Genomic DNA, 13,373 nt, shown 5'->3' with positions numbered 1-13,373 from the left:
AGCAAAATACTGCAGATGGTGGAAACCTGAAATAGAAACAGAAAATGCTGTAAATACTCAGCAGATCAGGCAGATCTGTGGGGGAGAGAGAGAGAGAGAGAGAGAGAGAGAGAGAGAGAGAGTTAACTCTTCAGGTCGATGACCTTTCATCTGATGAAACGTCAACTCTGTCTCTCTCCAGAGATGCTGTTTCTGGGTCATAAATACAAGCTAGTCACTAATAAATTCAGTAAGGAATTCAGGAGAAACTTCTTTACTCAGTGATAAGAATGCGCAATTAGCATATAGATGCATTTAAGGGGAAACTAGATAAGTACAGGAGGGAGAAAGGAAGAGAGGATTTATTGATAGATAAGAAGAAAGGTGGAGGAGGCTCGTGTTGAGCGTAAACACCGGCCGAATATTGAGCCTGTTTCTGTGCTGTGCAATTCTATGAATATGTGCCCACCCTATTATAACATTTCTTCACAGTACAGAGAGGATGATATACCTCCCCAAATGTTTTGGAACCTAAACAGTGGTACCTACTTGATTACTCAAGTAAAAAATACCACCCAGTTTATAAACCACATCAAATCCAATTCAAAGCTTTAAGATTCCCCATAATTGTGATCCAATCACATTATAAAGCTGTTAACGTAAACACTATGAATATGTTGAAATACAAAATTATATGTTAATTATTTTGACCTGACAAACATAAAGAAACTAGTTCTAATTTTGCCTTGTAAATTAAGTGCTAGTAGACAAACTATTTTGTACCTCACATATAACCAATTGTCATGTTGAAACAGAACCTATTCCTATTTCACTTGTATTCCTTCCCTAGGCTTCACAGCTTGCAATACTGTTAAACATTCAGAAACTCTTGCACCAGTTTCATATCCATACTTGAGACCAGACAAACGTGTCAAGTACTTAACCAAACATCAAATTAGGCAGTTTCAGGAAGGAAGTAGTCAGTCAAAAAAGCTTGGATGAATTGAGCAGTGTACTTGCATCTGTGAGGCACTCTTTTGTGATGCAATTGTGTACACAGGATCCTTCAATTTGATCAGGATTAACCATAAAGGTTTTGTTAAAGATAAACTTAATTTGTGAATTCTGCTGTTGTGCTATTAAGATTAAGAGGCGATTTGAGTGCACTGATACAATACTGGTTGATTACAGCTGATATATTTTCATATATACTGCTTTTGATTGAATTATCATATGCCACAACAGGAATAATTTAGTAAAAACTCAAAATATTAGCAATTGTCCACAACTAAGTTTATGCACAAATGCAGTGAGCTTGAGTTTAATGTACTTTTAATTCATATATATTTTTTTATATATCTCAATTCATAATAGTATATTCCATATCCAGTAGTCACAGCTTTTATCTTTAAATCAGCTCCACTGTCTGATGAAACAGTCACTGAACCATTGACTGTGAGAAGCTGCTTATAACAAACAGGATGGCACTGCACAATTGCAATATTTTCAGCCTAGCAAGTTCGAGGCACTAAACCTAGTGGGGTAGCAGGAATGCTCCTACGCTTGATTGTCATTTTTTACAGTAATTAATTTTTAATAGTAGTATTTATGGCATAATGGCAATATAATGTATTCTTCTGAAAGAAATGTAAAATACATTACTTAGATTGTGAGCAACCTGAGACAAAAAATATTTTTTGATCCCAATGCCTTTTTGGTACAGGTTTCTAAGCTCAAAGCTTAGATGTAACGCACATGTATTTCAATAATTTGCTGACTGGAGCACAATTAGGTAAAAATGGGTTGTCAATTAATGATTTAATCTAGAAACACTGTAGTGTTTCTAGAGAACTAATAGCAGTGACATGAACTGTTTAATTATTTCCAAAATCCTGATACAGGTATGTACATTGAATACTCAGGTAATACAAGTTATGGTGGCATTTCTAAGTTTGGCACACGTTAGGAAAATGGAGAACGCAATCAACGTATGTGAATGTCCACATCACTATAGTATTTAAGTTGTTTAATGTTTATGCTCTGATGCTATTCAAGATTGCTTTGGTGTTCAGAAAAAACTAAAAGCAGCACAATTTTAAATGAAGAAAACAGATAATAAAACTACAACACATGTATGCAGAGATCACAGGCTTTTCAATACAATAGAATGTTTCTCATGGCTCATAAAAACTTTTAAAATAGTCAATACAAACAAATTGCATTTTATCGCTAAACAACTCTGGCTGCAATTTCTGAATGATCCTAAATGCTATGTAAAAGGGTGGTTCCAGAATAGCAAAATGGATTTTGATTCAGTGCTAAGTTTTGGGTAATGACAAGTTTTCTTCAACTTTTCCCTGTGGACAAACTTACCCTTCAGGAGTGAAATCTTTCTCCTTACAAACTTCCATTAATTTTGGAGTCAGTCTGTATGCCTTCAGTGAAAGAGAACCCTGCGCAGTTTTAATGGGATCTGGAAACATGAGAGAAAAAGAGTAAGTTAATTCTTAAAACCACACATTCTGCAAAGAAATAAATAACCACTCACTCAAATGATGCTGTGCATTCAACTGTTGAAAGGTTACCATCATCATGCGAGTTAGATTGGATCTTCAACATGAATACACTTCTCTACTTACAGGAGAGATATGAAAAAACGAACTAGGGTGACCCTGTATTTATAGGTGAGAGCAATATTCCCGTTAATTTCTTTTTGGGCTGTGTGGCCCTTTTAACAGGCTGCACCATTCGGAGACACAAGTTCAAATCCAGCACAATAGCTGGCAAATTAAAATTCAGTTAATTAAATAAATCTAACAAAAAATGGTGACCTTGTAACTACTGTAAAAATCAGTGTCCTTTAGGGAAGGAATTCTGCTGTCCTTACCTGGTCTCACCTATATATGATGTCAGACGCACAGCACTTAACTGCCCTCTGAAGTGGCCTCACAAGCCACTCACTTCTACCAAACTGCTACGACAAAGCGTAATAAGAATACCTGGACAGACCACCCGGCATCAACCTAGGCACAACCTGCCCAGTTGGCCCTGCAAAATGCTCTTCACTAACATCTGCCAACTTATGCCAGAATTCGTAGAGCTATCCTATAGACTAGTCAAGAAGCAGCCTGACAGTCATACGCACAGAATCATATTTTTCAGCCGACATCCCCAGACTCCTCCATCTGCATCCTTGGTCATGTCCCACCGGCAGGACATACCCAACAAAAGTGACAGCACAGTGAGGGAGGGTGTGGCCCTGGAGTCCTCAACATTGACACCATCAAGTCTAATTCCATCAGGTCAAATATGGGCAAGGAAACCTCTTGCTGATGACTACCTACAACCCTACTTCAGCTCATAAATCAGTACTCCCTCATGTTGAACACCACTTGGAAGAAGCACTGGGAGCAAAGGCACTCTGGGTGGGGGACTTCAATGTTCATGATGAAGAGTGGCTCGGTAACACCACTACTTACCGAGCTGGCCAAATCCTGAAGGACAGTTGCCAGACTGGGCTTGCGGCACGTGGTGAGAACCAACATGAGGGTGAAAACCTATTTGACCTCGTCCTCGCCAATCTACACGGTCGCAGATGCATCTTCTATAGCTGTATTGGTAGGGTCAAAGTCCCATCTTCACACTGAGGACACCCTCCAATCTGTTGTGTGGCACTACCACTGTGCTAAATGGGATAGATTCAGAACAGATCTCGCAGCTCAAAACTGATAATCCACGTGGACCATCAGCAGCAGCAGAATTGTACTCCACCACGATCTGTAACCTCATGGCCTGGCACATCAATCACTCTACCATTACCATCAAGCCAGGGGACCAATCCTGGTTCAAAGAAGAGTGTAGAAGAACATGCCGGGAGTAGCACTATATGAACCGAAAAATGAGATGCCAACCTGGGGAAGATATAACATGCATGCTAAACAGCAGAAGCAGCATGCTATAGACAGAGATAAACAATCCCACAACCAACAGATCAGATCAAAGCTCTGCAGTCCTGCCTCATCCAGTCGTGAATGCTAGTGGATAATTAAAAAACTAATCGGAGGAGGTTCCATTAACATCTCCATCCTCAGTAATGGTGGAGCCCAGCACGCGAGTGCAAAAGACATGGCTGAAGCATTTGCAACCAGCTTCAGCCAGAAGTGTCATGTGGATGATCCATCTCAGCCTCCTCCTGAGGTCCCCACCATCACAGAAACCAGTCTTCAGCCAAATCGATTCACTCCGCATGATGTCAAGAAATGGCTCAACTCACTAGATACAGCAACGGCTATGGGCCCTGACAACATCTTGAATGTAGTGCTGAAGACTTGTGCTCTAGAACTAGCCGTGCCTCTAGCCAAGCTATTCCAGTACAGCTACAACACTAGCATCCACAAAGTGGAAAATTGCCCAGGTATGCCCTGACCACAAAAAGGACAAATCCAATCTGGCCAATTACGGCCCCATCAGCCTACTCTCAATCATCAGCAAAGTGATGGAAGGGATCGTCGACCATGCTGTTGAGTGGCACTTACTCACCAATAACCTGCTCAATGATGCTCAGTTTGAGTTTCAGCAGGACCTCTCAGCTCCAGACCTCATTACAGCCTTGCTCCAAACAGGTGAGATGAGAGTGACTGCCATTAACATCAAACAGCATTTGACCGAGGAATGGCATCAAGGAGACTAAGTAAAATAGCAGCTAATGGGAATCAGGGGGAAAACTCTCCACTGGCTAGAGTCATAGCTAGCACAAAACAAGATGGTTATAGTTGTTGGAGCACAATCAGCTCAGCCCCAGGACATCGCTGTAGGAGTTCCTCAGGACAATGTCCGAGGCCCAACCATCTTCAGCTGCTTCATCAATGACCTTCTCTCCATCATAAGGTCAGAAGTGGGGATGTTCGCCAATGACTGCAGTGTTCAGTTCAGTTCGCAACTGCTCAGATAATGAAGCAATAAATGCTGACCATGCCAGCTACACCCACATCCCGTCAATGAATTTTAAAATAGCAGTCGTGCCCACATGCAGCAAGACCTGGACAACATTCAGGCTTGGGCTGATAAGTGGCAAGTAACATTTGTGTCACACAAGTGAAAGTCAACCACCTCCCCATGACATTCAACAGGATTACCATAATTGAATTCCCCACCATCAACATCTTAGGGGCCACCACTGACCAGAAACTTAACTGGACCAGCCACATAAATACTGTGGCTACAACAGCAGGTCAGAAGATGGGTATTCTGCAGCGAGTGACTCACCTCCCGATTCCCCAAAATCTTTCCACCATCTAAAAAGATACAAGTCAGGAGTGTGATGGAATACTCTCCACTTGCCTGGATGAGTGCAGCTCCAACAACACTCAAGAAGCTCCATCCAGGACAAAGCTGCCCGCTTGATTGGCACCCCATCCACCAACTTAAACATTCATTCCCTCCACCGCTAGCGCACCATGCCTGCAGTGTGTACCATCTACAAGATGCACTGCAGCAACTCGCAAAGGCTTCTTCGATAACATCTTCCAAACCCGCAACCTCTATCACCTAGAAGGATAAGGGCAGCAGACACATGGGAATACCACCACCTCCAAGTTCCCCTCCAAGTCATACACCATCCTGACTTGGAAATATATCGCTGTTCCTTTATCGACGCTGGGTCAAAATCCTGATATTACCTCTCCAACAGCACAAGGACTGCAGTGGTTGAAGAAAATGGCTCACCACCACCTTCTCAAGGCCAATAAACACCAGCCTTGCCAGCGACGTCACATCCCATGAACTATTTTTTTTTTTAAAAAGCTGCACATAAAAAGAAAATCTATACCTTGATACAGTGACTTCCCTATGCTTGGTGGGAAAAATAAACTTCCATCCATACTGAGAGCTCTTGCATTAATAGAGCGAGCTGCTTTGGCTTACCGATAGAATACCAAATATCCACGGATTATAGCTCATATTCCTGGTCAGATAAGTCAAACACCAGAAATTCTCTGGAATTATGAACTGAAATGTCTCTGAAAAAATATGCACCTTTGGGAGTGAAAGTTATGAGTTGGTAGAGAGAACCTGATTCTCAAGTGTCTATAATGTAAGGGGGAGGGGGGGTAGAGAATGGAAAACTGGTCTTCTTCAGAAGATAGTGTGAGGCACATTGTTGGGGTAGAGTAAAGACAGCTTTATGTTATATTTAATCATACTAAACCAGACAGACCTGGGAATGCTTAAAGATTACATAGTGCCCAAAATAATGAAAAAAGGAAGTATCCAGCAGTACCAAAAATTCCCAACAAATGTATTATCTTCCAAGGGACAAATTTGTCTTTAATCTCATCAGCATTATGCACCATTCTATGAATAAGAAGGGTGGACAGATAGCCTACAGGGAAAGAACAATCAGAGGGAACTCCAGTTTCCCTACCTTGGGATTGCTCAAAATGCATGGTGTGGGAAATCTCTGCTCCTATTGTTCCATGGTAGACTGTTCTGGCATAGCACGATCACCGCATTACCATGTGAAGATTTAATCCATGTATGATACACTCAATCTGAAGATTATAAATCTAAATGCTTACAGTGCAATCTATTTATCTTAGGTTCACTGTCAATTTATTTAATGTAATCTCAGTTTCTTGGATTTAAATTGGTTTAGGTTTCATCTGATAAAATGGAATTGGGTTTATTAGCATTTCTACTGCAACATTTTCAAGGTACACAGGTTTTATTTCCACATGAATTATATTTAACTTGGGAGTAACCATGCAAAAGCATTTTTAAACAAATGGAAAACTGAACAGAAAGATATATACAAAACAAACTCCTGCATACAAGTGAAGATGTAGGACAGAAAATTGAATACAAGTGGAAAATTCAAGAGGAAATGTTAAAAAAATGACAGAATTTCCAATGAATAAAGTATATTTTAACAGCTTTTCTACTGTAATCCGATTGTTAACATACTGAAACAATTTTTGTGCTACCCAAAGATTAATCGTGTTCATTAGTATTTTTTCTGACAGATATTCAGGATGTAACATTTACTTCTCGGTTGGAAACTTTGTAACAGCCTGCCAGCTATGCCAAATAGTGAGCTTGGGGAAGGCAATAAAGATGTTTTACCTACAGCTATGATACTGCACAGAACATCTGGTTTAGTGAGTAAAGGAAACGCCACTAAATGGGCAGAAAGAAGAAAATCTTTGTGCTAGGAACAGTCTACGTTTTGTGAGCGCCTGTCAGAGGCGAAATCTGGCAAAATGTGTCATAACTGTAAGGTCACGTACTGAGCCAGACTCAAGCAATCAGTTTTTGTTAGACATCTGGTCCCGTTCCACCCGCCATCAACAAGGGGGAAGAGGAATGAAAAAAAATGAAGCAGCAACTTCAGCATTCCAGAATGTACACATCAGGGCTCTGATAGCAAGAAAAATAAACAGAAAGAAGGAAACCCTGTCTAGACTGAGCTGCTGCTGGGGCTGAGGCAGACACTGGGCTGGTATTTACTGAGAGGGGCTGCCAGGCAGTACTGCCAGGTAAACAGTGCAGGAAAAGAAATGAATAGGAAAACGTCACTGACCATAGATGAGGACCACAGACTCTTCAATTGCATGTTGGTAACTAAACTGGGAGTCCAACAGGGCTCGGCTGACGAAAGAGCCGTAGTAAGTTGACTGGTACCAGCCGACATGGAGGTGGTCAATGTTAACGTGACGCAAGCTTCTCATCATTTCCATTTGGTATTGAACTGCAAATAAAACAGAAGGAAACCATTGTAAAAGTTAATTTTTACAGTTTAAGCTTCAGGTTTATCATCAAGTTTAAACTGTCAATACATATGATTTATAAGCTCTTTGCTCGAATAAATTTCATCACTTAAATAAAAAATTAAACATTGTTGTCAACTATCAACTCTTATCTCAATGTAGAAGGGAGTACTACCCTTATTTTTTGACATTAAAGCTACCATTTAATAATTATTCCCCAGTTCGGCCTAAAGTTATTGATTTTATGTAGGTACATGCAATACTGAAGTATTGCGATGTGGAGGAGCAGAAGAGAGGATTTAAACGAACTGAATCCATTAGCTACCATTCAGTTTTTTTTATAGCTCGCATTTAAATACTGTGTGATTTATTTAAGCTTGTTCTATATTTAACTGTGGTTTCCGTTGCGTGATATTACCCTTCAGTATAGAAGGTATTCAAACCCTCAGATTTTTAACACTAAAATCCTTAAGACTAGAAAATATTAATGTTGTATAGAACATTTAAATTGGTCCTGGAGATGGTTGAAATTGTGGATCAAAGTTAAAGCATTTTCATCCAGCATTATAATCTACAAGAGATACTCGTGAGGCACAAGTTAATTATTTTAACTAGTCTAACAGAATTACAATTCTGGATAATCAACAACTATTACAGATACTATAATAGGGAATAGGCAGCATGCAATATAATTGAGCTCCATTTTTGAGTACTTTGACCCGTGCAGAATTTTTAATAATAGATTTGAAAAGCCTGTACGCATTGTTGTTAAACATTTAAGTATTAGCAATGATTATCCAACAAGGCAGGAGGCTTTCATAAATATCCAAATTATTTCACAGTGACAGCCATTAGTTGGGCTAGAGGCCACCAACAAAAAACCAACATCTCAATTTTATCCCATTTCCTTAGAATATTGTTTACAGAAAGTCTAAAATGCCCAACACCACAAGCAAAATGGCCAGCCACACCCCAGACATTAAAATTACACAAGGCTGCTGACTCAAAGATGACCATCAAACTTGACTACTACTTAAATCTCAAAATAATCTCCTGCTGCTTCCTCTAACTGGAAATGTGCCTGGTGGCTCAAACATCCCAAATAATCAGAGGATTTAAAGTTACAAAATAAAACAAAAATTCAATAGATCTGAAAACAACTACTACCGTGAAGCATCCACCAGACTTGCGCTAAAATTACAGAACGCAAGATTTCAATCAACATTGCCGTTGGTCCTGGTCATGATTGAAGCAGTTTAATTTTTTTTTTTTTTTAAAAAGCACAGGTCAGTCATATGAGTATCCACCAAAACTATAACTTCAATTAAAATGGCTGTGAACTTCATTCCAATTTTATTATTTCAACTATGTTTGATCGTATGCAGCACCTTACTACAGCAATGAAGGTTACCTGTAGTTGATGCATATATTGAGAGGTTGTCATCTGAATTCTGACGGATAAATGTAAATGGTTTTAAAATTGGCTGTTGAGTTGGTAATTGTTTTTGATACAATATTCGCCTATTATGACCTTGGTTTTTAAACCATGCTCATTCTTGCAAGTAAAGCTTGTCTATAAAATGTACAGATATGTTTCACCTGCAAAAAGCAACATCGTAAAATAATGGATATAGGTTATAGACCATCTTAAAGAACATTGTTAAGAATTATCCTGTTTGATTTAAAACTGCAAGACCCAGGTTGGGGGCAAGAGGCAACATAATGATGAATGCTGCTAAAACATTAAAAATCTATACGATATATTTCTGACGGTCAGGGTTTTAATGGGGAATTTGCAGGGTGACTTAGACAGGTTAGCTGAGTGGGCAAATGCATGGCAGATGCAGTATAATGTGGATAAATATGAGGTTATCCATTTTGGGGGCAAAAACACGAAGGTAGATTATCTGGATGGCAGATTAGGAAAAGAGGAGGTGCAACGAGACCTAAGTGTCATGGTTCATCAGTCACTGAAAGTGGGCATGCAGGTACAGCAGGCGGTGAAGGCGGCAAATGGTATGTTGGCCTTCATAGCTGGGGGATTTGAGTATAGGAGCAGGGAGTTCTTACTGCAGTTGTACAGGGCCTTGGTGAGGCCCCACCTGGAATATTGTGTACAGTTTTGGTCTCCTAATCTGAGGAAGGACCTTCTTGCTATTGAGGGAGTGCGGCGAAGGTTCACCAGACTGATTCCAGGGATGGCTGGACTGTCATATGAGGAGAGACTGGATCAATTGGGCCTTTATTCACTGGAGTTTAGAAGGATGAGAGGGGATCTCATAGAAACGTCTAAGATTCTGACGGGACTGGACAGGTTAGATGCGGGAAGAATGCTCCCGATGTTGGGGAAGTCCAGAACCAGGGGACACAGTCTTAGGATAAGGGGTAGGCCATTTAGGACTGAGATGAGGAGAAACTTCTTCACAGAGTTGTTAACCTGTGGAATCCCCTGCCGCAGAGTTGTTGATGCCAGATCATTGGATCTATTCAAGAGGGAGTTAGATATGGCCCTTACGGCTAAGGGGATCAAGGTGTATGGAGAGAAAGCAGGAAAGGGGCACTGAGGGAATGATCAGCCATGATCTTATTGAATGGTGGTGTAGGCTCGAAGGGCCGAATGGCCTACTCCTGCACCTATTTTCTATGTTTCTTTATTGGGATATGGAGAAAATGTCTCAGGCACTAGGGAAATATGGCCCAAATTCTAAATATCCCCATGGTTTTTACTCCAAAGATTTAGAGGCATTTCACCAACAATGGTCATCAGGACCATAGGAGAAAAAATCTCATCTTTTCAAATTGACCTCATTTTGAAGTTTAGTCTCACTTTATTTTTTAATAAGTCATTCACATTTAACAATTCATGATCAATCAAGCTGGAAATGTAATCATGTGTTTTTTTACAGTAATTACTCATTAAAAAAAATCAGTTCTGCCTAATATTAAAGTAGAAACATTCAACTTAAACAAAATAATTCAACCTACAGTGTACAGTACTGCAATAGTATAACCTTCCCCGCACACAAAGAAACAGTCTGAAAACATGTTTTCATATGAAAGATTTGCCCTGCTTTCGTCCTTTCAGAACAAGAGTGTTTTTGTGGCAACATTCAATCCACGCCACTAAAACTGGCTATCATTTATACATTTAAATCACTTCCCAGGTTGGATCCCATTTTTTGTGTTTGTGATCATTTAAGCAAAATCAAATCCTTGTAGCAATGTAGTCAATGATTGACAGCTTTACAAGTTGAATGGTCTTTGACTCTTTGAGAGCTGCATTAACAAGTCATCAAAATGGGAAAAAAAAAATTTCAATTCTTATTAAAAGCATGCTGTCCATTTCTTTAATCCTGCTTTATAACAATTAACATTTGAAATAATTTTTGTTAGAATGCAAAATTCACAGATGGGAAAGGGATTCAGTACTCCGAAAGGGTTAAATTCTGAAGAGCACATGCTATCAGTGGGAGGTGTTAGCTACTCCCCACAGGGAGGAAAGTCAATCACAGGGTTGTCATTAATCATGTTTAGAAAATAGATACCAAACTACTACAAAAGAACATAAAATTACTTGATGTCAAATATCCTAATGTTGCCACCAGTGATACAATTGACCCCTGTGCACAGGTGTTGTATTACTTGATGCTTTTAAATTGTTGAGCAACAATTTCTATCTGTTGCCCAAAGATACAATATATGGGCTATTCAAACGATAGCTCAACAGTTTGACACTTGTTCAGTTTTCACTTCATTAAAAATCTTTGTAAACTGATTTAACTTGTGACTGGCTCTCTATTTTTAATCTACCACTGCGTGGCCTGCATTTTCTCACTCAACCCTTACACCACACTTCTCACCCCCAACCCTATATTCTGTAACTTGTCAACACACGAACAGAAAAGAACTGGATCCCTCAAGCTGCAATGGGAAGGTTAGGCAGAATGTCCTGGTACATAGCAACAGTAGTGCAGAGTGGGAAAAGCAGTCAGGAACAGAGTAAAGGAGATTGATGAGAAAAGCCAGAATTAGGCTGCAGCAGCTTTTATTTCTATGGGTCGAGTTCCATTTTCCAGTTCTTCCCCCTGAACAGGCTCATATTGCAAGGGAACAGTTCTGTTTCCTAAACTCTGGCCAAGATTGCTGACAAAGCGCCATTATAGCTACAATTTAGAAAATGCAGAAGCTCGTTAGCAACATAATGGAGTCATATAGCAAAGTGATAAGACGTGGCATCACATCTGCAATTCCCCAAATGGTGAGTTACTAATTATGGCATGCCAAGAGGGAGGTGCTAGCCACTTCCCACAGGGAGGGAAATCAATCACAGTGTTTTCATTAATCTCGTTTAGACTATTGATGCCAATATGCTTCAGGGAAAAATACAAATCACTTTTGAGCCAATACCCCATGTAGCAGTACATTTGTGATGCTCTGAATTCATCATCTCGAATTGCCACGATAATGACCAGATGTGTAATCACCAGCACTTCATTCTTATGTTAAAACAGCTGAAATTGTGCACGACAGATTTACACTAAGTTTGGACCCTAAAAGAGTTTCACACTAAGTTTGGAAGGGAAAAGGGGTGTTTGTCCTCAGTTAAAGTGGACGAAAACAAAAAATTCACATGCTCATTCAGCTTTACTGAAATCTTAGTGCCAGCATTGGACTCCGAGTCATTCTGGCTGCTTTCAACCACCTTCCAGCAGCTCGATAAAATGTAAAGCAACTGCAAAAATATTTTTCAGCTTTATCTGAAATTTTGGATACATTCTGGGGGTGGAGAGTTAGGACTCAGCTGAACTCAACCAACAAAATTCTAACGGTATCAAAGAAATACAAACTCAAAGTTCTCTTTGTTCCTTGCTGTGCCAAGAGACAGTCATGCTTATTAAAATATTTTTAAAAACAGTCCATACCAGTTGGCGAGTACTATTGTAATGCTTTACATTTAAATAGTTTTAGGGCACTACAGTACTATACTTTCAAAAATGTAATCTAAAACATTAATTCAAATATGTTCATCCTTATTAGGAAAAGGATTAGCTGTCTCTAGTGCCCAACGAAAACAATTGTGAGAAGAGAACCGTTCACAAAATTAGAAAACTCAACTCTTGATTTGCAATAAATTTTCATAAGTTTGGAAACAAGAGCAAAGGCATCGAAAACTTGATGAATTAGGATGCAGATGTCGTGACACTTTCATTTGTTCAGAAGTGGTTTCAGCTGCATATTGATATGAAGATCACAATATAACATAGCACGCTTGCAGCCTGGCACACAAATGCAATACAGCAAGAAATGCAAGACCATCTCATGTTAATTGGAGTTCACACCTAGTGCAGTGCAACTCTACTGGACCTCCTAGAACCTTACACACTTACGTTTCAATCTGTGCAATACAGGTTGAGCGTCCGAAAGCCGGAAACCTCAGGACCGAGGCGGTTCCGGATATTTCTGGATTTTGGAACGTCTTTGCCTGGGCCTTGGTAGGTGGGGTCTGGCAGCTGAGGTAAGGGAGAGAGGGGGGAAGCCGGGGACAGGGCGGGCGAGGCCGGGCTGCGGAGGGCCGGGGCAAGTGAAGCTGGGCCGCGGTGAAATTGGGCCACCAAGGGCCGGAGCGAGGTA

At 40.1% G+C, this 13,373-nt stretch overlaps 1 protein-coding gene across 1 annotated transcript in view; it reads right to left on the bottom strand.

Annotated features, from left to right (window-relative positions):
- Positions 1 to 13,373, bottom strand: part of eif3hb (eukaryotic translation initiation factor 3, subunit H, b) — a 151,225-nt gene that overhangs the window by 42,814 nt on the left and 95,038 nt on the right. Inside the window, exons 3-4 of the mRNA XM_070882281.1 lie at positions 7,556 to 7,723; positions 2,353 to 2,452 (exon numbers count right to left, since the gene is read on the bottom strand). Coding sequence (XP_070738382.1) covers positions 2,353 to 2,452; positions 7,556 to 7,723 — 268 coding nt within the window. The remainder of the gene's footprint in view (positions 1 to 2,352; positions 2,453 to 7,555; positions 7,724 to 13,373) is intronic.

The sequence above is a fragment of the Pristiophorus japonicus genome, chromosome 1 (genome assembly GCF_044704955.1).
Source record: "Pristiophorus japonicus isolate sPriJap1 chromosome 1, sPriJap1.hap1, whole genome shotgun sequence".
NCBI classification, from domain to species: domain Eukaryota; kingdom Metazoa; phylum Chordata; class Chondrichthyes; family Pristiophoridae; genus Pristiophorus; species Pristiophorus japonicus.
Note: the sequence above shows the minus strand (reverse complement) of the source record. Positions and strands in the feature narration are given on the sequence as shown.